Source organism: Chlorocebus sabaeus, chromosome 11, assembly GCF_047675955.1.
Source record: "Chlorocebus sabaeus isolate Y175 chromosome 11, mChlSab1.0.hap1, whole genome shotgun sequence".
Lineage (NCBI taxonomy): Eukaryota > Metazoa > Chordata > Mammalia > Primates > Cercopithecidae > Chlorocebus > Chlorocebus sabaeus.
Genome location: NC_132914.1, coordinates 4,518,258 through 4,546,160, shown reverse-complemented (window position 1 = coordinate 4,546,160; position 27,903 = coordinate 4,518,258). Strand labels below are relative to the sequence as shown.

Genomic DNA, 27,903 nt, shown 5'->3' with positions numbered 1-27,903 from the left:
GCGCACTCTAACTCACTCACTCTTTTTTGGATTTCGTCATCTTTTCAAAAAATCAATAAAAATATTCTGGAGGCTCCGGGGGTCCACTTCTTGGTCTCATCCGGATCCCCAGATCCTCCTCTATCATTCCCGACAATTGGAAAAAATGTCTGGGGGGGTCCCTGCGGCCCAGGGGCCGCTATTGGGGGGGCGGGTGGGGAGAGGTGGGGAAGAGAGGGGGAGGGAGGAGAGGAGGAAGAGCGCCGCAGCCTCGGCAGCTGGAGTCGGAGCAGGGGGGGGACGGTTTCAAAAAATAATTAAAAATCGAGGAAATATCCTAGAAAAGCCCTTTTGGCGTGAAAACCCCAAAGAGGAGCCAGGCTTCCCGAAAGGGAGGTTTCGGGTGCCAGAAAGGTCTGTATTCCGACCCCTGGGGCTTTGGATCCCGGGAGGAAACTTGAAGGGGTGAGCGCCGCGGCGGGAGTGTCCGGCTGCGGCCCACAAGGACAGAAACTAGGGAACGTGGTGACGAGCTAGGGGAAAGACGGGAGCAGGGAGCCCTGGAAAGAGGCACGGGGGGCTCCAACCTCTCCTTTAGGGGTGACCCGATATCCCCCCTACACACACCCCCTCCCCCCCCCTTCCTACCCCACCCAAATCTCCGCACCGAGGAAGCTGGAAAACCAAACTGTAAGTAACCTTCGTGAGGTGGGGGGTGGGGGAGAGGGCACGATTAAAAGTGGGGTGGCCGGGATAATGGGGTGCGAGGGTAAGCGGGCGACGTTTCCCAGCCTTTCCAAGGGGAGTTTGCAAAGCAACATGGCGAAACCACGGCAGGTCCAGAGCTGTGCATACGTGGGCACACGGCTCACTGGGCAAAGACTTGGAGTGAGGGGCAAGAAGTGGTTCTTTTGGGTTCCCCTGAAACACACGTTTCTTCAATGGGACTTCCGGGGCTCCTGAATTCCCCGTTTCTCTCCTTCTCCCTCCTCCCTCCACCTCCCCCCTGAAGTGCCAGCGCGGAGTCGCGACCACATGCGGGGACCTGAGGCCAAGACGAATTTGCTCTGGCCTTTTGGGGGGCTGCTTTTCTACTTGGGGTCCCGATTTCAGGCCCCGACTCCCTTCCTGACCGCAGCGCAAGCAGCCGCAGCGGCTTCGCAAAAGACAGGTCGCGAGGGGGGTGGGAAGAAGAGGCAGCCACAGGCAGGCACACGCGCGCGGGATGCTCCCCCACCCCCGCCCAGGGCAGCCTCGCGTCTCCCAGATTTTCCTCCCCCCTCTCCCTCCCCAGTTTATCTGGAGAGGAACAAAAAAGAAGCCACGCGTCTCGCCAAAAGGCGTGCGGTGACCTCCCGCACAGGAGCTGGGCGGTCGGCGCGGGGATTGCCCTCTCCCAGGTTTAGGGCTCCGGCCGGGGACCCGAGAATCCGGGAGGGGTCCTGGCTCCTAGCGAGCGCCGCCCGCCGACCTACCTCCAGCATCCAGGTGGCCACCATCCTGCGCATGTAGGGTTGGATGTCCTTCTGCACGCACTTGAAGTAGGAGCACTGCGGAAGGTAGCGCTCCTCGATGGTGAGCAGGTTCTGCAAGACGCGGTCGTCTTGGAGCAGGTTGCGGTCCCGCACGGCCCTGCGGACCGGGTCCACCTCGCAGCACAGCAGCTCCATGGCCAGCCCGGCGACCCCTCTCTCCCCTGCTTTCTCCGGTCTGGAAAAGTGTTTTTCTCTTTTTGTTTTTTGGAAGGGGAGGGGAAAGGGTTCCCCTTACCTCCTTCCTTTGGCTAAATAGGGGGTTTTCGGAGGAGAGATGAGGGCAGAGAGAGAAGGTGGAGCGGAAGAGAGGCGAGGATTGGGTGGTGGGCGAGCAGAGCCTCCGGGCTGCCCCACTCGCACCGGTCCTCCCCTTCAAACTGGTCTCGCTCTCCCCTGCTCGCTCTTCTCCGCTCTGAGGCGGTGACGCAAGCTGGCTGGGCAGTTAGCTCTCCTCCCTCTCCCCGCGCTCCCCGCTCTGGTTCCTCCTCCCCTTCCCTCCCCTCCCGGTCCTCCCCTCCTCCTTTCAATCTCTCCCTCCCTCCCTCCTTTTCCCCTCTCGTTATTAAGGAGAACAGCAGCTGGCCCGACCTAACTTCAAACGCAGTCCCCCGCCCCCCCACCCCTCTCCCTCCCTCCAGCCCTGCATGCCAGGGGCCCCGGACAGGGCAACCCACAAAAAACTACCGATTCCTATTTCTGCCCTCTAATTTCACTCATTCTGTAGGTGTAGCACGCCAAAATACGACCCTCCAACTTTGGCTTCTTCAAAACGGATCCTAATACTTCTGCCCTTGAATTTAAGATCCAGGAACGTAGGGTAGATTGTTTGAAGATGGGGTGACCTCAGACAATTTGGAAATAGTTCCCTTAAGGGAAAAATAAGGGAGGGGGTGATTTTAGAAAATAGCAACCTCGCATACCCAGAGATAAAGGTCATGTCCCTGAAGTTTGTGTTCCTGATAACTTCGAAGCTGTTCCAAAAGCCCCGATTAAAGGGACCAGAACAACGTCCCTTCTGCCCCCCTGCAGACTGTGCAAAGGAAAAAGAAGAAGGAGGGGTGCGTGTGAGGAAGGAAGGGGGATGCTTCTCTGGAGGGATAGAATGTGATCCTCGAGCAGAAACCATAGTGCTTCTGGGGGCCCTTGGGGCGACGCGGTGCAGCGCCTAGGGCCGCCGCAGGCCGGGGGCAGGGCTCCCAGCGGTTTTTCCGCGGCCAGCGGCCACGCAGGAAAAACCCGCTTCCTCGCCCCTGCATCTGCTGACAAGCCGCCCGAGGTGTCTGCGCTGAGCGTGGCCACACCGATACAGCTTTCTAGGAAATGGCCCGGGAGGGGGAGGGGGCGAGTGAGGGATTAGGTCTGGCTCCCCCTCGCTCCCCCTGCGCAAACACCACCACCCCTTCCTTTCCCCGGAGGCATGAGGCCTCCACCCTCGGTCCTTCGTCCGCATCTTCGCCGACCCCTCCGGTTGCGCGCCTCACTCGCCAGGCTTTTTCCCTGGGAGCCAACTGCGGTGAAGTCGCCGCCAGCACGGTCGGCCCTGACACGTGCTCTAACGCATCCTTGAGTCAAGGCTGTCTTTACAGGAGATATGATCTGGTGGCGTTTCCTCACCTCCTTCCTCCTGTCACCCCCCACCCCCACCCTGCCCTTCGGTGTATTTCAAGGAGGAAGGGGACAGACCAGCGCCCTGATGTGCTGGCCGAGCTGGCACGTGCAGCGGGCATGGCGTGGCTTGAGCTCTCTGGGCACACCGAGGCCGACCGAGTACCTCCCTCACCGAGAGAGGGGGCCCCGGCAGGGGCGCGGAGAGCCAGCAAGGCAGGGTGGGGCGCGGGCAGGGTGAGCCGTACACTAGGTTCTCTGCAAGGCGGAGGAAGGGAGCAAAGAAACCAGAGGTGCAAGCGATTAACTCAGGCCCCGGAGCCAGCCTCCTTAAACGAGGGTGGAGCGGAAGGGGTTGTGGGGGGGAAAGGAGGGGATATCGCTTTAAAAGGGTGAGTAAGAGTTTGGGGCGCCGTCTCCCCTCCCTCTATTTGCATAGCCAATAGCTCTGGGGCTCCTGCTACTGCGCGCTGATTGTTACCGGGCAGATTACTTTTTTTTTTTTTTTTTTTTTTTTTTTTAGTAGGACGCGTTCCCCACTACATCAAAAGGAAGCCAAGGGAGGGCGGAGGGAGAACGGGCGCTGGGGCGGGCGAAAGCTGGGGAGAGGCCCGGCCGCCTCCGACCTTATCAATAGCAGCGGGAATGAGTATGCCATCTCCTATATGTAAAGAAAGGGGAGGGAAGGGGCGGGCGAGGAAAATGTCTAATTGCTGTGGAAGCCATTAGCTTTCAGGAAGAAAAAAAGCTCGCTGAAAAACCCAAGTTGCAAACTCAAAATGAAACAGTCCAGCGCCGCGGATGACACCCGGGCCGAATACCGTGTTCACCCGCACACAGTCGGTCCCGAACAGTCCCCTATTGATTTTAGTCACGTTGGACTTCCGGACTGAAGCTTTTGAGTCACCTCGGATAAATACATTCACTTACATTTTAAGACCCCCATAAGGGAATTACTCCAATTTCACCTAAGCCACCTTTGAGCGGATCAAAGAAAGTTGCAGCGGGGAGAGGGGAGAAAAGGAGGGAGCGCGGGAGGTATTTTTAAAGTATAAATCTAACCCGACAGGCAAGGACAGAGGCCACCGGGGCTCCCAGCCTCTGGACATCACTTGATAGCTCTGCGAGCAAGGTCCCTTCCACCCCCACCTCCCCGCACACTCCCCCCCCCCCGGGGAAAGGCATCTCGAGCTCTGGGTCTCCCGAAGTGGGAGCGGGGGGGGCGAGGAAGAAGCGGGTGGTCGTCCCGGGGCCTTGCCCACCCCGAGGAGAATGCCTGGGTGGCGAGTCCTCACGTCTCGGGAGTGAGCCGAGGGCCCTCTCGCCCCTTCCCTCTCCCCCTCCCCCCACTCCGTCTTGCTTTACAGAGAAATTCCAGCGGGGAGGGGGCAGCGAATGGGAGGGGCAGAGAGGGTCGCGGCCGGATGCCCCCCCTTCCCGGCGCCCTCTGCATTCATGGAGACCCGCAAGTTCGGGCGCTTCCCGCGTGGCAGGCTGGCCTCTTGAAGTTCCCCTGTCCACTTCCCCTTCCGATTACTGACTGTTCCCGAGCGTGAAGCTCGCCATCGAATCCAATCCCCGGTGGTTTTGCAGACTCTCACACGTGGGGTGGGGCGTGAGAGGGTGCGGAGGTTGGCAGGAATGTCTCTAGGAGGCTTGGACTGGAAACTGAGTTTTCCCTTTTGGTTGCCACTCCGGCCATGTGTTAAAACTCTAATTTCTTGTTAAAATGCACTCCACCTAGCACGCGGGTTTGCCTTCTAGGCAAAAGTGCACATTTTCTTTCAGTGTAGACTTAGGTTTAGAGAAAAAGCGCAAGAGCCTGTGCTCCGGCTTTTAAATCCAAACTGATCACCGTGGCGAGGGGGTGGGGGGCGGCGAGGGGCGGTAGAAAGTTGGTTTTTCCTTACCTCCTTTTCACCCTTCACAGAAAAAAAATATATATATATGTATATATATGTGTGTGTGTGTGTGTGTGTGTGTGTATCCCGTGTAGCGCTGGTGATAAACTTCAGCGAACGCCAGTTTTATTGAACTTTTATTTCTTTTCCGGCCGGCTCCCCACCCTCTACTCTAGCGTTTTGGAGTTTCGGTTGGAAAGTGTACAAAGCCTGGAGGTGGAGGGTGCAGCAGCGTGTTGGGCGTTTATAGGCACATTTCTGCAGGAGCCTGCAGCACTAAGCACACAGACTCCCAAGCTCACCTGGCGGATGCCTGCCAGCCAGGTGATTCCGAGGTCGGCTCGAGGCCCGGGAGCAGCGCGAGTTCGAGTCCCGCCTTGTCCGCCCAGGGGCGCTTTGGCCGGGTGGGGTGCGGGGAGTGACTGAGTTCAGGCTCAGAAATGGGAGCCCCTGCCTTCCCCTCGGCTCCCCCAAAGAGTGGAGCTGTGTTTGTGTTTCTCCGTGGAGGGATGGATGGTCAGTCAAAACCGAACACCCGACTGGCAAAGGCGAGGGGACACAGAAATCCGAGGGGACACATAGGAGGCACATCAAGAGGAAGGAGGGACAGGCAAAGTAGAAAAATGCGGACAAGGAGAAGAGGGAAACGTCGGGAAGCGGAGAGCACGGGGGAGGAGGGTGGGTGGTGACAGGCAGTGCGATTGCAGGTGTGAACTCGCTTCCGGGACCCTCTGGTCGCAGCCGCGCCCGCCGGGGCGCTGGGGCGCTGGGGCGCTGCGCGCTGGAGGGGGGCAGAGTCCGTCCGGCCTGTGCCTCCGCACTCCTTTCGGCGAATTTCGCCTTGGACGGGGCTGGATTCCTGAGACGGCAGATGCGACAGGCGTGAGTTAAGAAGGCGAGCGCCTGCCGTCTGTCACCCACCTAAGCATCTCACTCCCCTCCCTTAGGAGAAAAAAAATTAAAAGACCCGAACTTCCCCCTCTTCCTGTCTGATTCAGCTTAGGACACGCCTCACGCGGCCGAAAATAGCTCTGGAAATACATTTGTTTTACAAAAGTGAATTTTCCAATCAGCTTTGGGGCGGAGGGCGTCGGGCGGTCGGCGTCGGGGGGCCCTGCCTCCCGGGAGGAGAAGGAACCGGCCGCCTCTGCGCTTCTCCCCCTCCGGGCGCCCCCGGGAGGGGGCCGCTGGGCGGCGGAATCGCGCCTCCGCTCGGGGAGCCACCACGCGGCTTTTTCGCGGAATTTTGACGTCATCCACACGTGGGGGAAGGGGCTGGGAGAGCGAGAGGAAGCGGCGGGGGAGGGGGCCGCGGCGGGGAGAGCGCGGCGGCGGCGCGGCGGGTCCGGTACCCTCGGGGTGGGCGCAGCGCCGGGCAGGGTCCGGGCCCCGGGCAGCGCCGCGGAGGAGGCCGTGCCGCGGAGCCGGGAGCCAGCGCCGCGACCCGCCTCCCTCCCCGCCCCCCGCCATCTTCCACCCCCAAGCAGTTTTATTTTTTCTACTTTGAAATCGGGGCTGCTCTTTGCTCCGGAAAAAGCGCGTTTCTTTGGGTTGTGGTCCCTGTTCCGCTGGGGACTGAGATCAGACTGAAGTCGCGATCACTGGGGGCGACCCCCGCCACTTGACTTTCCATGCTCTCTCCACTAAGGGAGTCGTGAATGTCTTTTTCGGTTCCTCGGGGAGTGAGTTCTGCACTGCCTTTTACACCCGGAGTTTTTCACGCGCGACATAGTCCTCCCTGCTCCCCCGCCCCATTCACCATCTCAGTATCAGCTGGGTTGGTTAATGCGATGGCTATTACGTGTAAGATATCCCGTGCATGCATTGTGAGCGCTATCGGATGAATTTTGCTGCATTTGGAACAAATGGATCTAGAAATACCCTTTTCAAAACAGTTCAACAAATCGATGTGAAAACGTGTAGAGCGACTCCCTTCCCACTCGCTGGATACCCCGGTGGCATCCGTACTCATGGAGAATCTTCTAAACTGCAAGGGCTGAAAACTGCAGCTGCAGAGTGAGCCCACGCACCTTCATTTCCCCTCAATTTGGGCAAAGTCCTTTTAATCTTTCAATCTGGGGAGTTATAGCTGAAATGTGTCATGATTTTCTAAACCCACGGTGACAGTTCTGAGTTTATGCTGAAATTTACAAGGAGCTTCAGTGGGGATGTTTGGAAGAGAAATACTGTGAACTGACTTTTACCTCTTTGAGGTAGAGAGGCTGCTGTAGGAATCAGATGCAGAAAGCTAGGGGCTTCTCTGAAAATGTGGATTTGAAGTGGAACTATTTGTTTCAAAAGTAGGAGAGAAGCATTCTGTCTGATTCAGATATTAAGTGTGGAAATGTTTCTTTTTTAAGGTGACACAGTTTGGTTATGAACAGTACTTTTTCCTTCTTTTTAACACATTTCCTCTATTTTTAACTTATTATTTATTTCTTTTTCGTTTTATGATTGCTGCTCTGACCCAAGAGACTTGGTTTTGTTTCTTCTGGGGGAAAAAATGAGCTACAATTAATAAAAATGTCAGTAATTACTGTCATGCTTAGCCCGAGTGAACTGTATTTAAGAGTGCTTGCTTTTTGGTGCCTGATTTGATGGACACTTGGTTTGTCTGCATAAAGGTAGAAAAAACAGAATAAATTATTAAAAGAAAAGGAAGGAGCCAAAGGAAGTGTTTAAAAAACTAAAAAGGCAAAATGTCCTTTAAATTTTGCTTCAGCTTCATTTCAGACAGTTAAGTAGTGGAGGTTAAGCACTTTAGAGATGTAAATTCTGTGTAAAATGTCAAGACTATCCCCACCAGAATTTTTTTTTGAACAATAGTCAATTTTATTTGTTTTCTAAACACTTTGTGTCCAAATTCAAACATTCATTCCCCTTAAAAATGTCCACTTTCCCAATGTGATTAAATATTCTTTCGATTTCATGGTTTTATTCAGCTGTGTATCAGTTACAGCCAATTGAAGCAATATAAAGTATTTCTAATAAATATTTCATATTTTAATTTTCAATCTTTAAACTTAAGAATTACTAGCATCTATTAGTACAGTTTATAACATAATTCCATAACATGCTAAATTCATATTCTGCAAACTGTAAAAAACATTAATTTTTAAAATGGAGAAATAGTTCTCTTCTTGAGGCTTTTTTTGGTTTGTTTTCCTTGTGGCAACTTTCAGGAGGCAGATTTAAAATTTTTCTAAAATCATTTTCTTATTGTTCTTTTGTTGGCATTAAAAGGAATGAGTTTTGAAATGTGAAACAGGTTGATTTTAAAGTTTTGTAATCTTCAAAATGTATACCTCTGGAGAGAAATGTTGTATTTTAGAATTGACCTGAAAATAGGTGGTTGGTATAAGGGGACTAGACAATCCAAGCCAGTTGGATGTAGATGCCTATGAGGAATGCATTTCCTCTTTGCTCAGCCTTAAATCAGGGCATCTGCTCTTACAAGAACTTGAAACAAAGTCTACACCTATGCATGATGCCAACAACTCAAAAAGCACAAATCCAGAGCAAAGGGGATTTATGTGGAAAGTGAAATTAGAGCAAAAAAATCCAAATTTATTTCTGCTCTTAGCTATCTCAAATCATACTTTCGTTGTGGTCTCATCAGTTATAAACCAAATAATTATTTATTTGTGATGCATAGAGGTGAGTTCCTTCAAGCTTCATTGGTAATAATAGTAATTATGATGATGATAATAACAAAAATTATCTTCCTTATTCTTTCGATGAGCGTGGGGGGGATGTTCACTTTATTTCTTTAAACATTGTCATCAAATTGTAAAAAAAATATGGATGCCAATGTTAGGTTATTGTTCTGAGAAATAACATGAAAAACATTTAATTTTGTGCTTTTGAAAATAAAAAGTCACCAAAATTTAGTATACCTATTGCCTAGGGGTAGCAAAAAAAGACACAGGATGAAAAAGGAACAAGAAAATTCCTTTGTGTAATTTCCAAAGCCTTTCCTTCATCGTGCCCACATATGTTTCCGTTTTTGAGAACAGCCAGTTGGTCCATCAGGCACATGCAAACCCAGGACCCAAACTTTTTCCTGGTGTCAAGGAAGATATTCTGAAGCAAATGGTTTGGGTTAGTTTACATAAGGTTTCAGATGAAATGTCTCACATCTGGCATCCCATGGCCACCAATTATTTCAGGATCGTGAACCATTATTTAAAAAAAATATTTTGAGAGAGAGGAGCCTAGATCATGGATTAGGGCTGTGCAGGCCATTTTGTGTGGGGGTCTCCCTGAAATTATTTAAACTCAGGAAATTTAGTTGTATCAAGTAGCAGCACATGATCCCCATTGTGTAGTTCCAGTAAACTAGTGACTTGCAACCTTTTCTACCCCCTACTTTCTTTTGAATATATATTCTCCTAATATTTCTCTTTTTAAATAAAATGGCACATTTAATTTAAAATTTCCCTAACAAAATATTGAATAAGACTCAAATTTACTTGCTGTTGTACAAGAAAAGTTCATATAATTACTCTTTGTAGTGTAATTACCAGCAATTTTATGTCATCTAGCAAATGATTTAAGTAAGTCGGTAATGGAACGCCAGTGAAATTTGCTACACTTGGGATGAAAACCATACTTACCTCAAGAAATCAAAGTCTGACCTTCCATTTAGACACTTAAGACTTTACTTAGGCAGACTGTATGTTTCATTTAGCGGAAATCTTTCTCATTCAGGAAAGCATTGTTCTCAACCATAGATTAGATGCAGTCTTGCTTGGAGCCAGGGGAATGGACCGCAGGACTTCATGCTATTTTGGCCAGTCATAGAATATGCCTTCTGTGTCTGCAAGTTTGCGACGAAACTATATATTGTATTCATTAAGGTTATTCATGCTGAGAGATCACATATGTGTTAAACGGATAACATCACAGGTCTGTGCACAGATACATCAGAACATGTCAGGGATATGATTCCAATCTGTAAGGTAGAATTGAAGTGGTTTTAATGGAAGAGTTAAATACGCTGAGATTGTTGTGCTTTGGAGAATGCCTTTGGGTTTTGCAATTTATCCATTCATTTATTTGGTTAAAATTGAGTCCTTACCACGCACCAAACACTGTGCTAGGCATTGGGGATATCGTGGACATAGACAATGTTTTGGAAGGTAGACAGGAAGGAGAGTTGACTCATACAGTCCCTGTCCCTGGGAAGCACATTGTCTAGTGCTTTAGCATGGGAAACAATATCCCGGATAAGTACATGTTCTTAAAAAAAAAATAAAATCATAGAACAAAAGGCATAAAATGATATGCTCTTTTATCCACCTTATACAACACACCTTAAACCAGGGAGGTGGAAATTTATCTTCTCTTTAAAACTCAGTCTAGTCAAGCAACGATTACTTGGATTGCATAGTGATTTTAAGAATTATGTTCTTAAATTATGTTCTTAATTTGTTTATAATCTATGGGAACAAGTTGGTTGGATGTCTGATTCACATGTCACATATTTGGGACTCAGTCCCTTTAAAGTAGCCAAAGATAGAGCCGTTTCCTTGGTCCATCATTCTGAGAGCATTCCTTTCTTTGAGTAGCTGTATTTCCCACAGCATCTGTTTCTCGTCTGAACGAACCCTCCCTGTATCTGGCAGGGCATTGATTAGTGTTTCACTCCTTTGGCTAGGGAATTTGAGGTCACAATAGCTCATTTTCTTGTCATGGGACACCCAGACATTGAGAGGAGAATATAGACCTCCGATTATTAGCTTGACTGTCTCCTAGAATTGATGCAGAAAATACTGTCCTTTTCATTAGCATCATGTCGGTGAAACAGCTCTAGCCTAGAAGTCAGCATACAGCCATCCCTCAGTGTCCGTGGGGATATTGGTTCAAAGACTCCTGCCCCACCACCAAAATCCAGGATGTAAAAATCCCCGATATAAAATGGTGTAATATTTGCAACTAGCCTACCTACTCCTCCCATACACTTTAAATTATCTCTAGATTACTTAGAGTACCTAATATAATGCAAATGCTTTGGAAGCGGTTATGCTGTGTTTTTATTTGTATTGCTTCTCGTTGTAGTTGTTATTTTTTACTGTGTGTTTTTCTCTGAATATTTTTGATCCGTGGCTGGGTGTCTCTGTAGATACGGAACCTGTGGATAGAGACGGCGGACTGTACTCTCTTTCTTGCTCCTACTCTGCCACTAACCAGCACTGTGACCTTGGGGATAGAGTATGTGTTTCCAAGATTGAGTTTCTTCAGCTACAAAATTAACTGGCTGTAGTAAATGATCGTTAAGTTCCCCTTCAGCTCAAAATCTCTAAAATTCCAGTGACTTTATTATCATCATCAACATAGGAATCAATGTATTATATATTTTATGTTTTAAACAAGGATTCTTAAATTGTGGGTTTAGGTATGTTCTCACTTCCTAGGTATCTGGGAAAATTAATCTATCAAGAGTTGGAACTTTTAACATTTAGTTCCTCGTATAGATGGGCGCTTGGTACATGTTGTCCGCTGAGGACAAATGCCGTTTTCCTTGTCCTAAGTTAAGGCAGTCTTCAAAAATATATAGAACATAGGAATATACAGAATATAACACTGTTCCAGGGTGCTTAAGGAAATCCTAGCAGGTTAGTTTAACCTAAAGCTTAAACTAACCTAAAGCTTATTCCTACAAGTCAAACAAAGCCCCCATCAGAGCACATATAGGCATGGTTTGGAATGGACCCCAGCTTGCAGATCCTTCTTTAGGTGACAGTCCATGGCCCTGGTGAACTTCTTTAAACAAAGCTTGTTCTGAGCTCCCCAGAACTCAAGGAGCATCAGTTGCTCCTTTAGTGAAAAGGGAATTAAGCAAATTTTGCGGAGTTGCAGTCTTTGGACAAGACATCCCTTTTTGTTTCCTGGCAAGTCTTGATAACCAGAAACAAGCAAGGAAAGATTTCTGCTGTATCCCACTTTTCTCCCTCGTTTTTCACCGCATTGAACATGGGAGAAACATCATTCGCTGAGGTTACATGCACTCCAGTGAAGTCCACTTAGATGCAAATTATTTGCTTTACAAAATGATATGCTTGTAGACACGTGCTTCCTTTTTAAGGTGTGGCTACTACAAAAGAGAAACTCATAGTAATTGACAAATAATTATATCTGGGATAGTTTTTAAACAATGTTTTATATAATTTTTTAGATGTATGGTATATGGCATGGAGAGAGTGCTGGATTTGGGGTTAGGAGAGGTGTGTTCTAGTCCCCATTCTGCCACAAACTGTGTAACTTGGGGCAAGACTTGAACAAGATCACAGCAATGTAGGATTGTAAGGAAAATTCATGGGTCTCTGAGGTCATACTCCCATCTATCATGGCAGTACCTATTCAGTTAAATGATTTACTAAAGGTCACACAGGGAGTTGGGGGCCCAAACTTCCTACCTCCTGGCAATTTTTACCCTTAAGTGCTGTCTCCAGCCACTGAAACTAGGCAGAACAAGCCATCTCCCTCATTTATACTGACAGCTGCTCAGATATTTGAAAGCACCATCTCTTCATCTTCTGTCCCTTAGACTGAATTACCCTTTCTCTTCAGCTGTTCAGCTGGACATTAGACCACCAGCAGGCTGCCCTCCTCTCGATCCTGACGAGTTCACTGATATCAGTCTTAAAGTGTTGTATCCTTCTTAATGTGTGGCTTATGAGAGAGAGAGCAATTTGAAGCAGCTTCAGAAACCTGCGGACCCTCAAGGCAGTTACAGAAGAATACAATAGGGCATGACTGCCATCTTTGCATTCTCTACCCCAGGCTCCTGGAGCAAGGCACCTCCAGTACCACTGGGGATACTGGTCTAGACAGGAAAGATAAAACGGTTATCTCATCCTCTGGAAGCTGATTTCATTAATGAAACCCCAAGTTGCACTCCATTTTCTCATCTGTAAATTGGGTGAACTAAATGAGGGATCATTTTATCTCATCTGTGTTCTGTGGCCCCAAAGAATAAAACTAGTGTCACTGATTAAACATTTGAAGACAGATTTCTGGGCCCAGCGTGGTGGCTCACACCTGCAATACCAGCACTTTGGGAGGCCGAGGTGAACAAATCACTTGGGGTCAGGAGTTTGACACTAGCCTGGCCAACATGGTGAAACCCCATCTCTACTAAAAATACAAAAATTAGCTGGGTGTGGTGGCGCATGCCTGTAGTCCCAGCTGCTTGGGAGGCTGAGGCAGGATAATCACTTGAACTGGGAGGCAAAGGTTGCCATGAGCTGAGAACACGCCACTGCACTCCAACCTGAGCAACAGAGCAAGGCTCTGTCTCAAAAAGGAAGACAGATTTCTGTTTGTATAATGAGCTTCCTCTGCAAGCCATCCCTACACAGTGGGGTTGACTTTAGGAATCAGGTAAAGTGCCTATGGCAACTCATTAGGATGTTATGAGGGGACTGAATAGTCATTTATTTGCTCTGAGCCTTGGTTTCCTCGTCTGTAAAATGCAAGTAATAATACCTACCAAGCACAGTGATTATGAGGAGTAAATGTTTATAGTATGTTTAATACAGTGCCCTGGCATAGTAAGCACTGAAACAAAGCTAAGTGGGTTTTTTAAACTTTAACAGTAATTCAAGTCTATTGTGTTGCATTCTTTCAGAACCAATTTACCTCTAGGAGTCTGTGGAATTATTAATGTATGTCATATACTGTGTGAAGGTATGAGAATTTCTGTACCAGATCTCAGCTCTGGGGGATTTTTCCTTTTTCACTTCACCATGGATCAGTCACTCAATGACTGTGGCCAACATGCTGTAATCTCAAACCAGTCTATTCTGAACTCCAGATTGCCTCGTCCTCACTGACAGGTACTAAGAGGTAACCTTCCAACTTGAGTAGAAGGCACAGGGAAAACTCATCCACCGAATCCCAGAAGTGCAAAGAACCTTAGGCATCCAATCCAATGTTTCCCAAAGTGAGGAAGGATATATTAGTTCATTTTTGCACTGCTATAAAGACATATCCGAGAGTAGGTAATTTATAAAGAAAAGAGGTTTAATTGACTCACAGTTCCTTATGGCTGAGGAGGCCTCAGGTAACTTACAATCATGGTGGAAGGCAAAGGGGAATCAAGGACCTTCTTTGCATGGGAGCAGGAGAGAGAAGTGCAAGCAAGGGAAATGCCAGACACTTATAAAACCAGCAGATCTCATGAGAACTCACTATCAGAACAGCATTGAGTAAACTGCCTCCTTGAGCCAGTCACCTCCCACTGAGTCCCTCCCTTGACATATAGGGATTATGGGCATTAGAATTCAAGATAAGATTTGGGTGGAGACACAGCCAAACCATATCAGAGGAGGTATACGGAGGAGCATGTGTTTTGTATTTTAGTAATTTGAGGTTTATTCTAATGAGTATTAGGAAAAAAGTAACATTTAAACTCATAATTTCACAGGTATTACAATAGTACTTAAGTTTATAAAGGGAATTGATTTTTTAAAAATTAAGTTGAATAAGTGATACTTAGATACACTTTTTTTAAATCAGGAAGGTTGTATGCAAATAACTAAGATTTAGGAAACATTGCTTCCTTAAAAAACTCCGGATCAGAGAGGGACAGCGCTCACATTGACCCAGGATCATATAGCCTGTTAGTGACAGAGCTGGGACTAAATTAGCGTGTCTCACTACTAAAACTACGGACGTTAAGACTTTGCATGGATTCTTCTCATTTAAACAGTATCGTTACAATTTTCTCATTCTTTTTGTTTTTTTCTGACAATATTTCATTCATGTATTGTTTCACAAATGATTTCTGCCCTATGAATGACATTAGATACTTCCTATTGCTTACTTTTGCTTTAGTGATGCTCCCTACTTTGGGTTTTTGGATCAGTTACCTTGCTTTTCACCAGACCTGTAACTTGTGTCCCTAGGTGGGTTTGCATCTGTTTTCTCACCTTCTCAAATTTCTCTGCCTTTCAAAGTCACGTTTGAGCTTCCCTTTCAACTACCTGAGGTGGTGATCAACCAGTTGGTGCTACCAAGAGGCTGACTAGAAAAAGGAAAAAGAAGAACAGGTGAATGTCCTGTCCATAAGGGACTTTGAAAAGCTTTAACGTATTCTTGAGAATCTAGAAGACCACGTGTGTATCTATGGCTCTGTGCATGCCCGAGAAAGACCTGAGAAGGTGCTACTCTTTCACCAAACCAGCTGACCTGGAGACTCTGTGCAGGTAGAAAGTGACAGTGAAGACAGAACTTTAAGCTTCCCACCAGATTGTTGAAGGCATGCTCCAACAGATACAGAGTCCCCCAGCAAAGTCTGGGAAATGTATTGGTTTAAAGCATTTAAGGAAATCTCTGTCTAATCATTAGCTGACCATGAAGCAAATCAAAGAGAGAATTTAGTGGTTGCACACGACCAAAAATACAGAGTTTATAGAATTAGTCAAGGAAAATCACTAAGTAAACAACAAAAGCAATAAATTCAGCAGAATGTTGGGGGGTTCTGATTTCCAGAGTTGCTACCTTGTATTATTTTAAATGTTCGGTTTTCAATAAAAAATTATGAGGCACACAAAGAAACAGGAAACTATGGCCTATGCATAGGGGAAAAAAGCAATTAATTGAAACAGTACCCGAGGCAGCCCAAATGTTACACTTACTAGACAAAGACTTTAAATTAGCTATTATAGGTATAAATATGCTCAAAGCAGTAAATGAAACCATCTCTAAAGAATTAAACTATAAGAAATACAGAATGTCAGTAAAGAGGAATAAATTCTTTAAAAGAACCAAATGGAAATTCTGAAATCAAATAGTAAAATAACTAAAATAAAAAATTCATGGCTGGGCGCGGTGGCTCACACCTGTAATCCCAGCACTTTGGGAGGTGGGCGGATCACAAGGTCGGGAGATCGAGACCATCCTGGCTAACACAGTGAAATCCCATCTTTACTAAAAATACAAAAAATTAGCCAGGCATAGCAGTGTGCACCTGTAGCCCAGCTACTCAGGAGGCTGAGGCAGGAGAATGGCGTGAACCCTGGAGGTGGAAGTTGCAGTGAGCCGAGATTGTGCCTCTGCACTCCAGCCTGGGCAACAGAGCAAGACTCCATCTCAAAAAAAAAAAAAAAAATCACTAGGCAGGGGTTCAATAGCAGATTTGAATTAGCAGAAGAAAGAATCACCTAACTTGAAGCTGTGTTAACTGAGATCATCCAGTCTGAGAAACAGAGAGAAAAAAATAATGAAGAAAAATGGACAGAGCCTTAGAGACCTGTGGGGCACCATCAAGCCTACCAACGTACACATAATTGGAGTGTCAGAAGAAGGAGAGGGAAAAAAAGTACAGAAAGAATATTTAAAGAAATGATGGCTGAAAAATCCTAAATTTATTTAAAACATTACACATGCAAGAAGCTCATCAAACTGTAAGTAGATTAAACTCAAAGAGAGTCACACCTAGACACATCACAGTCAAACTTTCAAAAGAAAGAGAAAAACTTGAAAACAGCAAGACAAAAAGCAACTCATCACATACAAGGAATCTTCAATAAGTTAAACACTTGACTTCTCATCAGAAACCATGGAAGCCAGAAGGCAGTGGGCTATCACATTCAAAGCATTGAAAGAAAAACATAGTCAACCAAGAATTCTATATCTGCAAAATTATTCTTCAAAAATGAAGGCACAATTAAGACATTTCCAGATTTTTTTTTGAAACAACAGGGGTTTCATTGCTAGTAGACCCTTCCTACAAGAAATACTAAAGGGTGTTCTTATGGCTTAAATGAAAGGATGCTAGACAGTAACTCACATCCATATAAACACATAAAAAGCACTGGTAAATGCAACAACACAGGTAAATATATAAGACAATATAGATGTACGTTTTCTTTTTTTGTAATTGTTTATCTGATTAAAAGACAACTAACTACATAAAGCAATAATTTTAAAAGTGTTGATGGACTTACAAGGTATAATTTTTATGACAATAATAACACAGGAGAGGGGAGAGAGCTAAGCTGTCTTGGAGTCAAGTTTTTATATAGTGCTGAAATTAAGTTGGCATTAATCCAAACCAGATTGTTTAAAATTTAAGTGTTCATTGTAATCCCCAGAGCACCCACTAAGAAAATAATTTTGAAAATACAAGAAATGAAACAAAAGAATCTACATGTCACTAGATAATATACATTTAACACACAAAAAAACAGTAACAGAGGAATAGAACAACAAAAAAGACATAATGCATATAGAAAACATAGCAGAATGGCAAACATAAATTCTACCTGATAGATACATTAAATGTAAATGGACTAAACACTCTAATCAAAAGGGAGATAATAGATAAATAAAATATGATCCACCTATATGTTGTCTGTAAGAGAAACACTTTAAATTAAAAAGCAAATAAGTGTAAAGATGGAAAAAAGACATACTATGAAAATAATAACCAAAAGAGAGCTGGAGTTGCCATGCAAATACCAGACAAAATAGACTTTAAGAGACAAGTTGTTACTAGAGACAAAAAGAATGTTTTATAATGACGAAAGGGTCAGTCCATCTGAACACCTAACAATTATGAACATATATGCACCTAATAGCAGTGTTCCAAAATACATGGAAAAAAATCTGTTTTGTATTGAGCAGAAACTTGCCTCTGTGTTGCTTTTACTCTTATTTCTGTTGTCTGGAGCCTCACACAACATATATCTAACACATATATGACTAGAAGGTTTTTCAGATATTTGAAGCCAACTCTCATGCCTTTTCTTACTTCCAATTTTTTATGTGACCTTGCCCCTATACATTGTTTTTCCTAGAATGTATTTACATCTTTTATAAAGAAGACTACTGAAATGTTAAGAGAGGAACCTGCTTTCATAGAATTTCAGAGTTGGAAGGAAACAGAGATGATCTTATTCAAATCTCTACCATTATAGATGAGTAAACCGGGGCCTGAGCTGGTTAAGTCATTGAGCCAGTTAATGGCAGACCAAGATTCATAATCTTGGTTTCCAAACTACTTGTTCAATGCTTATTCCAACATTTTCCGTCTTTGATAGTTTTTCCTACGTTAGGTTGCTATTTCTTCTCCCTTCTTACAGTGGTATCTGGCATCCTTCATCAGAGAAAAAAGCTCAGAGTGATGAAGAAACTGCACTAGACATTAAAAGACATGGATTCTTATCTTTTTTGGTCGCTAATCAACTTCTGAGGTCTTGGATAAGTCACTTATGAAAATAGTAACTATTATTATTCACCAATAATATTTTACACTGTCTATTGAGTACTTGCTGTTTATGAGGCACTGTGCCTGGCACTTTACCTGTATGCCTCTTCATGTAAGTGTTCAAAATGTGTCTCCTTTCTTATCTGTGCAATAAGCAGGTTGTCTGTTGTCCTATCCAGCTCCGGAACTGGGTGATTGTAAAGTGTAGTCTTACAACGCCTGAGGCTTCATCTTTGTCTTCCTCTTCCTTGTTTCCTGGGCTGGCAGGAAATGGTAAGGAAGATTAGAATAATTTCTCTAGATTTGTCACTGTAGCGAATCCTTTGTATGTGTACCCTTCCAAGGGACTTTCCATTTTCCCGTAGGACTTGGCTTGACTTTTACTGGTCCTGTTCAGGGTTTCCAGGATCATATTCTCAGCCCACTTCTCACTTTAGATTTTCCCATGGGCCTTTGATTCACTCTCATGGCTTCTTATTTCACCTGTGAGCTCAGAGAAGTGAATAATTTGACAAAGTTCACTCAGCTATTAGCAGCAAACTTGACAGTCTGTCTGATCCCACTGTGTTTGTTATTTCTGCTACATGATTCCCATCTCTGAAGGTTCACTTGATCTTACTTTCCCACCCTTGCTTAAGACCTAGCTCAAGCCCTAACCTGTCATCATCACAGCAGGCCAAGTGCTCCTCCCTCCCAATTTACCCAGAGAGTGATGTTTGCACAGCACATCAGGCATCACCTTGGAACTTCTCCCTTGGCAGACTTTGTGGTCTAGTGGTTATGAATGTGGGGTCTGGAGACAGAGGGCCAAAGTATGAATCCTGGCTCTACCACTTATTGGCTGTGCGACCACAGAAAAGTTACTTAACTTCTCTGGGCCTCAGTTTCTTCAACTATAATCTGGAACTGCTAGTAGCACTTACTTCATAGGGTTATTACGAGGATAAATGTGATAATCCATGTAAAGGCAAGTAGCACAGTGCCTGACACATGAAAGAAGCACACATTAAATTGACTCCTTCACCAGATCTTGGGGTAATCCCTGATTGGCCCAAAATAATCAACATAATCCCATCTTGCAGAGTGACTGAGTCAGAGTTGGGTAAATGAACTTGACTAGTTTAGAGTGGCTTGCAGAATGCAGAGGATGTGGTCTCAGGTATGAGGCTTGGAATTGGAATTGCTAGAGTGTTTTTGCTTGTTTGTTTGTTTTGGTTTTAACTAGAGAGAAGTCAGCTTGAGGACAAAGCTGGCACATGTAGTAAGAAAGAACTGAGAAAAGCAAAGGAACTAGAACCAGAGGCTTGATCAGATATCTCCTGAAGTCCCATTGACCTTCAGAATTTTCGTTGCTTGAGCCAATTAAAAATTTGGGGAGCCAAGCACGGTGGTGCATGCCTGTGGTTGCCTGTGGTCCCAGCTACTCAAGAGGCTGAGGTAGGAGGATCTCTTGAGCTCAGGAGTTTGAGTCCCGCCTGGGCAACATAGTGAGACCTTGTCTCTAAAACAATAAATAGAAATGCATACTTATAAGTCAGGTGAGGTGGTGCGCACCTGTAGTCCCACCTACTCAGGAGGTTGAGGCAGGAGGATTGCTTAAGGCCAGGAGTTTGAAGGTATATAGTGCACTATGATTATGTTAACTCCAGCCTAGGCAACATGCAAAACCCTGTTTCAAAAATTAAATTGGTATTTAAGCTAATTTGTTAGTTTTTAAAATCATCTGTAACTGAAAATGTCCTTGATATCCTCATTGATGCTGTATATTATTATTGTTATCTTCCCATGTATATCAAACCTTCATCATTAGATCATAATGTCCCTAGTTTTTAAAATCATCTGTAACTGAAAATGTCCTTGATATCCTCATTGATGCTGTATATTATTATTGTTATCTTCCCATGTATATCAAACCTTCATCATTGGATCATAATGTCCTTTGGAACCAAAATGAACTAAGATGAACTTACTGGGCAGTATATGCTGCCATCCACCCAGTACAGATCTGGCACATAGCAGGTTCTTGTCCATTCACACTTCATGTTGGATACTAATTTCCCACTGGTATCTATGGATTTTGAGCATTTTTTTTTTTTTTTTTTTTTTTTTTGAGACAGAGTCACGCTCTGTTGCCCAGGCTGGATTGCAATGGTGCAACCTTGGCTCACTGCAACCTCCACTTCCCGGGTTCAAGCCATTCTCCTGCCTCAGTCTCCCGAGTACCTGGGACTACAGGCATGCGCCAGCACGCCAGCTAATTTTTGTATGTTTAGTAGAGACTGGGGTTTCACCGTGTTGGCCAGGCTGGTCTCGAAGTTCTCACCTCAGGTGATCTGCCCACCTCGGCCTCCCAAGGTGCTGGGATTACAGCCATAAGCCACTGTGCCCGGCCCAGACTTTGAGCATCTTTAAGGCAGAAAGAGGAAGTGGCCAGAGTCCCAGGTAGGGTGATGGCCTGCTGCTGCTTTGTCTTCTTACCCCCTATAATGAGAGGAAAGTAAAATACTTAGTAGATTAGCTCACCCTTATTGAGCACCAGGCATTGTACACACCGGATCGTCCTTTTTCCTATCAGTTACCCGTGGGTATATTATTAATGCCCTGTGTTGCAGATTGGAAATTTATGCTCAACAATGCTATGTAACTTATATAGATCACACAGCCTCTACATAGCGTAATTTAGGATCCTGCGCTCAAATGACCATATCCGTAACTTTTTCTCATTTCCACCTCAAAGAAAATGAAATTAGAAGTCTTAGACAATGCATTCTGAGTATGGCTTACACAAGTAAAACGGTGTGCAGCTCTAATCAACAGACCCAGACTGGAAAAGCTTTGGACTGCTATCCAGAGATTGGTAAATCAATGTAAGTTAACTTGAAATCAAATGTGTATGGTAGGTGTGGTTCATTTTTTATGATTTCTTACTTTCCCGACGTTTTCAGATAACTCACCATTTTCCCAGTCACATCCGAGAGATCTTTGTGGTTTTCTTTTTGGAACATAACAGTTTAAAAACCTAAATAGGATCGTGCCAGACATATTGTTCTGTGACTTGATTTTTTTCAGTTAATAATAATCTCTTGGAGTCTTTCCATGCCAGTACATATAGATCTACTTCATTCATTGTAAGTGCAGAATGCTTTTCTTTTTCTTTCTTTCTTTTTTATTTTTATTTTTTGTTTTTTGAGACAGAGTCTCGCTCTGTCACCCAGGCTGGAGTGCAGTGGCACTATCTCGGCTCACTGCAAGCTCTGCCTCCCGGGTTCACGCCATTTTCCGGCCTCAGCCTCCTGAGTAACTGGGACTACAGGCGCCCACCACCACGCCTGGCTAATTTTTTGTATTTTTAGTAGAGACGAGGTTTCACCATGTTAGCCAGGATGGTCTCAATCTCCTGACCTAGTGATCTGCCCTCCTTGACCCCCCAAAGTGCTGGGATTACAGGCGTGAGCCACCGCACCTGAACTATATTTTATTTTATTTTTATTTTTATTATTATTTTTGAGACAGAGTCTCGCTCTGTCGCCCAGGCTGGAGTGCAGTGGTGCGATCTCGGCTCACTGCAACCTCCACCTCCCGGGTTCACACCTTTCTCCTGCCTCAGCCCCCCGAGCAGCTGGGACTACAGGCGCCCACCACCAAGCCTGGCTAATTTTTGTATTTTCAGTAGAGACAGGGTTTCACCACGTTAGCCAGGATGGCCTCGATCTCCTGACCTCGTGATCTGCCCTCCTTGACCTCCTAAAGTGCTGGGATTACAGGCGTGAGCCATTGTGTCTGGCCTATTTTTTATCTTCTCTTTCTTCTTCTCCTTCTTCTCCTTCTCCTCCTCTTTCTCCTTCTTCTTCTTCTTCTTCATTTGAGACAGAGTCTTGCTCTGTCACCCAGGCTGGAGTGCAGTGGCGCAATCTCGGCTCACTGCAACCTCCGCCTCCCAGGTTCACACCATTCTCCTGCCTCAGCTTCCCAAGCAGCTGGGACTACAGGCGCCCGCCACCACGCCCGGCTAATTTTTTTTGTTTGTATTTTTGGTGGAAACAGGGTTTCACCTTGTTAGCCAGGATGGTCTCGATCTCCTGACCTTGTGATCTGCCCGCCTCGGCCTCCCAAAGTGCTGGGATTGCAGGCTTGAGCCTGCGCCTGGCCAGAACAGTTTTCAATAGCAAGGATATGCCAGAATTGTACGACTTCCCACAGTTAATGGGCATTTGGGGGCCCTCCTTCCCCAGTTGTTTGCTTTTATACGTCATGTGCCATGAGCATTGTCGCACTTGCTTCTTTATGCATTCAAGTGCCAGTGGAAGGAGAAAGATCTCGAAGTCCTGATTCTATTAATTAAGTGGTCCAAGAACGAGAATGAGCATCTTGAGGTCTCCCTCTTCAACAGCCTTACAGTGTGGAGGGGAGCAGACACACACATAGCTTTTACTTAGGGAGACAAGGGTCAACTAAAAGTTAAAGGAGTGCAGGAGGAGGGAGACTGAGGGGTTCAGTCGAGGGGATGGTTGAGAAGGCTGCCTGGAGGAGGTGTGCTTGAGTCCTGGGTTCAAGGGTCAAAAGGCTCTGATGCTTGGTCTGCTAATCTTTCTTATCGTATCGTTGCCTGGCAGTATGCCTGTTATTTGAGTGGACTCCTCTTGGACCATTTGCTTGGATGAACAGTGGGCAGAAGTGGAAAGGAAGGGTGCTCTGGACAAAGGTGACAACACCCGGGAACAAAAGTTGGAAGGTGCACAGTGTGCCCAGAGGGCCAGGAATTGGGTGGAGTGACCGGCTCCTTGGTCACTTGCAAGTAGCATGAGAATGGAGAGGGTTGGGAGCATGCACTAAAAAGCACCCAGGACGAATTTAGGTTTGCACAGAAAATGATGTTTCTTCAGGGTTTGTGAGGTGAGTTGGGTAGAGAATTTAGGAATGGAGCAGACGACTCTGGTTGGGCTGATGAGAGCGGAGAGACAGACCCATGTTCTTTCCAGGTGCCCCGGCAGCTCCAGGCCTCACCGAACCTGTTGCGATGGCAGCCTCTATGCTTCACTGTTGGGGATTGCTTCTGCTTTGAAATAGCCACATGGAAGAAAAACTACAAAGTTTTGAGGGGGGAAAAAACCCACCTAACGTTAGCTGCCGATGTGTCTTCATCTGTAAAAATCTTCTTCATGTCTCATGGATTTCAACATGCAGTTTCTCTTGGGTTTGTTCCATAAAACATCAGATGCAACTTTAATGGCCTGACCCCAAAAAAGATAACTTCACAGCCATCAAACAGTCAGCAGCGTTCCACATACCCTCTTGCTGGAGCCAGCCTTCTACGGGGCCGTGTGGATGTCAGGCACACACGATGTGAGTCACGCTGACATAGCTGGGATGCCTGGATTGCGCTGGAATCTGGGGGGTACCAATCACAGGCCAGAGAGAAGTCATTGGCTGGAAGGAACAATGCCAGAATGTTCACCATCTCTGCAGAAGGAGGGGGTGTTGATGGTGAAGGGAATGACAGTGGCAGTCAGAGGAGGAAAATGACCCCGAAGCAGGGTGGGCACGGCTCAGTGATGCTGGGCAGAAGCATTCCAGGGGCTCAGGTCATGACCACACCCCTCTTCTCCTGCCCCACCACCAGAAAAATTAAGAAGGTACAAGATTTTCCCTACAACTGAATGTACGGAACGCCCTGCTGTCTTCAAGTTTTTGGGAAACCCAGAGTTGACACAGCCCAAATGGATGAAGCACTTACCTCTACCAGACACTGTCTGTATCTTACAAATAATTCATTTAATTCTCACAGCTCCTTCATGAGGTAAGTTTTGCAATTTCCATTTTATGATGAGGGAAACTGAGGCTTAAAAAGATTAATAAACTTGCCCAAATCCTGCAGTCAGAAATGGGCAGAATCAAGACTTGAACCACAATCTCTCCAAAGCCAAAGCCTGGGCACTCACGACTACCCTCAACAGTCCAGTGGCTGCTTCATGCCATTGGTGCCACCCCCACACAGCCCTCTCTTGGATGGTGGAACCCTGTGTGTTGAACAAGTCGAGAAAAATTCTAAAAGGATTCTTTTTCCTCCACTGTTTTCCTGGGGGCTGAGTAGACATGTTTGAACATGCTGTTCATCTGACGCTTGTTTACTTCAGTGGTTGTGATGTACAAGACCCAGACCAGGAACAGTAAGAGGGCATGAGGACAACCCAGCATGGACACCACTCTGGAGGAGGCTGCAGACTGGAGGAACTGTTGTAGCCGGCTGCATTTTGGAGGCTAGGTTGCATGTCTTAGATCTCTAATGAGTCTGGTCATTATTTTTTCAGGGGGTTTTCTTACTGCCTCCCTCTCTTCCTTCCTTCCTTCCTTCCTTCCTTCCTTCCTCCTCCTTCCTTCCTTCTTTCCTCCCTCTCTTCTTTCCTTCTTCCTTCCTTCCTTCCTTCCTCCTCCTTCCTTCCCCCTCCTTCCTTCCTTCCTCCTCCTTCCTTCCTCCCTCTCTTCTTTCCTTCTTCCTTCCTTCCTTCCTTCCTCCTCCTTCCTTCCTTCCTCCTCCTTCCTTCCTCCTCCTTCCTTCCTCCTCTTCCTCCTCCTTCCTTCCTTCCTCCTCCTTCCTTCCTTCTTTCCTTCCTTCCTCCCTCCCTTCCTTCCTTCTTCCTTTCTTCCATTCTTTTATTTTCTCTCTTTCTCTGTCTCTCTCTCTCATTCTTTCTTTCTCTCTTTCTTCCTCCCTCCCTCCCTTTCTCTCCTTCTTTCTTTCTCCCTCCCTCCTCTCCTCCCTCTCTTGGTCTCTCTCTTCCTCCCTTCCTTCCTTTATTCTTTCAAGATCTTTCTTTCTTTCTTTTTTCTTTCTTTTCTTTCTTTTTTTCTTTTCCTTTCTTTCTTTCTTTCGTTCGTTTGTTCGTTCGTTCAAGGTGTGAGCCTTTTTCTGGTTTACTACATGCCAAGGACTGTGCTAAATCATTCACATAAAACCACTAGCATGCATCACCTCATTTGGTCCTCCCACAGTCTAATGGGTAGGTACTGTCATTATCTTCATTTTAAGAAAATGAAGAAACTGAAGCTCAGAGAGGTTCATTGATGTCTCCACCGTCTGCCTAATTTAGTACCCTTCGCCCGTAACCACTATAAAAGAACAACATGCCAATAGTTCCCTAATGTTTTAAAAGGCACTGTTTTAAACGCATCCGTTATGTCAACTCACTCACTCCTCCAAACAAGCACAATAGAGATTACTATTATCCTTGTTTAATAGATTGGGAAACTGAAGCACAGAAAGGTCATATAATGTTCCTCAGGTCACCCAGCTAGTAAGTGAGCTGGACAGGGCTTCTGTTTTACCGAGGAAGACATTCCTCAGTTTTTGTTTTGTTTTGTTTTTCACTTGAAATCCCCTGCGATGGCCCAGAGTGGAATGCCAGCGTCCTGAGAATAAAGCTTCTGAGCTGACCTGGGAAGGGGTGCCAGTGGCAGCTGTGTCCCCTACAGCTCTGGAAGGTGGAGGCGGTGGAGAGAGCGACTACACAGCTGCCACAAGCCTGGGTCCCTGCCAGGTGAGACCTCAAAGTCCTCTCGAGGGTTGGCTTCCCTGTGCTGGGCCATGCACAAAGGCGAGTGGTGGCTTCCAGGAGAGCAGCAGAACGTGGTCTTCGGGAGAGGAGAAAGCCCCGGGGAAGGGCTGATGGGACCTCAGCCCGCAGCTCTGAGAAGGGCTGCTTTGTAGGGAGGGGATGCAGGCAACAGCTCTCCCAAGAGCCAGGCAAGCAAAAGTAGGTTTCTGTTTGAGCAGCAGCTGGGGAATTTCAGGGAGCGAGAGGAATCCACTCCCGACAGTGCGTCATGTTCAACCCTGGAAGAGGTGACCATGAAGGGGGCCTCTAGAGAGAGGAGATGGGCTGCGCTTAGGCCGGCCTCTTTATTATCTCTGCCTCTCACCTTTGGGAACCCTGTCCATCTTTGAGCCCCTGGCGCCAGTGACTCCACTCTGCGAATCCTTCCCTGACCAGCCCTCCCCCACACCCATAAGACTCCAAGTTCTGTTTGGGGGACAGAAAGCCCAAGTGCCCTGAGGTCCAGGCTGGTCCACATTCATCCCTGGGTGGGCTGTGGCTCGGACCAGTCATTTGGGTGATGGAAGTCTCAGACACTCTGGAGGCTAGCCCAGTTGGTCCTGGTGCCCCCACTAACACTCACACCCTATTCTCCTGCAGCAAATCTACCCTCTCTACTATTCATTTGGCCTTGGGTGTTAGGTATCATGTGACCTCGCTGGTATGACATCTCCTGGTGTTAGCGGCTTCTTGCACGAGTACATTTCTCAGATGATCAGACAACATTTATTGAACGGTTAGCATGTGCCACCCACCAGTGTAACTGCTTTGTGGGGTTATCGCATTTAATTCTCCCAAGAAGCCCACGAGTTGTTGTTATTTTTATCACCATATTACAGAGAAGGAAACAGGGGCCTAAGGACTCAGTGGCTACGGGATGAGCTGGTACTCAAACACAATATTGGAACCCCGGCCATCAAAATCTGATTTGTCACTGGTTTGTCTCTCAACAAAAAGAAGTCAGAGTCTGTCTTACTCCCTTCTATCTCCCGTAGCTCCTGGTGAGTGTCTGTAGACAGTAGTTGTTCAAAAAATGTGGGCTTTCACTGACTGTTCAAAGACATTTCTAGGTTGGTTTTTTTAATGATCAGCGAGACAGGGTGCTCTTAACAGGACAAAAGAGTGTTGAATCCTTGGTAGACAAAATCAGGTGCTTTTTAGAAGAAATGAGAGAGAGATTTTTAGGCCATATATTAGAAAAGTTTGTTCCAAGTCTTTTTTTTTTTTTTTTTTTTGAGACAGAGTCTCGCTCTGTTGCCCAGGCTGGAGTGCAGTGGCATGATCTCAGCTCACTATAACCTCCGCCTCCAGGGTTCAAGCAGTTCTCCTGCCTCAGCCTCCTGAGTAGCTGGGATTACAGGCATGCACCACCACGCCTGGCTAATTTTTGTATTTTTTAGAGACGGGGTTTCACCATGTTGACCAGGCTGGTCTGGAACTCCTGACCTCAAGTGATCTGCCCGCCTCGGCCTCCCAAAGTAGTGGGATTACAGGTGTGAGCCACCGTGCCCGGCCATGTTCCAAGTCCTTAAGGTAACAAGGAGACATGTGAGAAGCCTATTTGGGAATGAAGGATGCAGGAAAGCCCTGTAATTGAGGCAGCCAATCAGAAGCTTTTATTAATGGGCCCTCTTTCTTTTGTCCCCCACTTCCAGGAGAATCTTCCATAAAACTGGCAGACTCCTCCTGGTCTCCACCTGTGCCGTCTACCTCTCTAGTTCCGGACACAGAGCTGGTGCCCTGCGGCCACCTCAAGCAGGAACCCTGCAAGGTCACCAAGAAGACTGCGTGCCTCGCTCTAGCCTCTTCCTAAGGGAAAGCAGACTCCTGTTTTTGAGAGAAATTACCTGATTTCAAGAGAAACATAAAGGACTTTTTTTCTCCTTAAGGTAACATTCCACTTGTAAAAATAAGTTTGGAAGAATTTCTGCAAACTCAGTGTTTTGGTCAGTTGGATCTTTTACTGTACCAGCCGAATCTAAAGCCACAAATACACTGGGGAGGAAGGTGGGCCCTTCCCAAAGGATTTGCACTTAGCCAGACTCTCTGTTGCTGTGCTTCTTTAATAAAGAACA

General features: G+C 46.3%; 1 protein-coding gene and 1 long non-coding RNA gene across 4 annotated transcripts in view; one reads left to right on the top strand and one right to left on the bottom strand.

The window, feature by feature from the left end:
- Window positions 1–1,941, bottom strand: part of CCND2 (cyclin D2) — a 31,572-nt gene extending 29,631 nt beyond the window's left edge. Inside the window, exon 1 of the mRNA XM_007967271.3 lies at window positions 1,455–1,941. Coding sequence (XP_007965462.1) covers window positions 1,455–1,649 — 195 coding nt within the window. The 5' untranslated portion in view covers window positions 1,650–1,941. The remainder of the gene's footprint in view (window positions 1–1,454) is intronic.
- On the top strand, window positions 211–27,903 carry LOC103218411 (uncharacterized). 3 transcript variants are annotated; one of them, XR_005237223.2, is made up of 4 exons: window positions 211–393; window positions 23,216–24,498; window positions 25,627–26,829; window positions 27,484–27,903. It is a non-coding gene; the product is annotated as an uncharacterized lncRNA (long non-coding RNA). The 3 variants fall into 3 exon arrangements; XR_012094430.1 differs by having other exon boundaries at window positions 23,216–25,771; window positions 26,668–26,829; XR_012094429.1 differs by having other exon boundaries at window positions 23,216–26,829.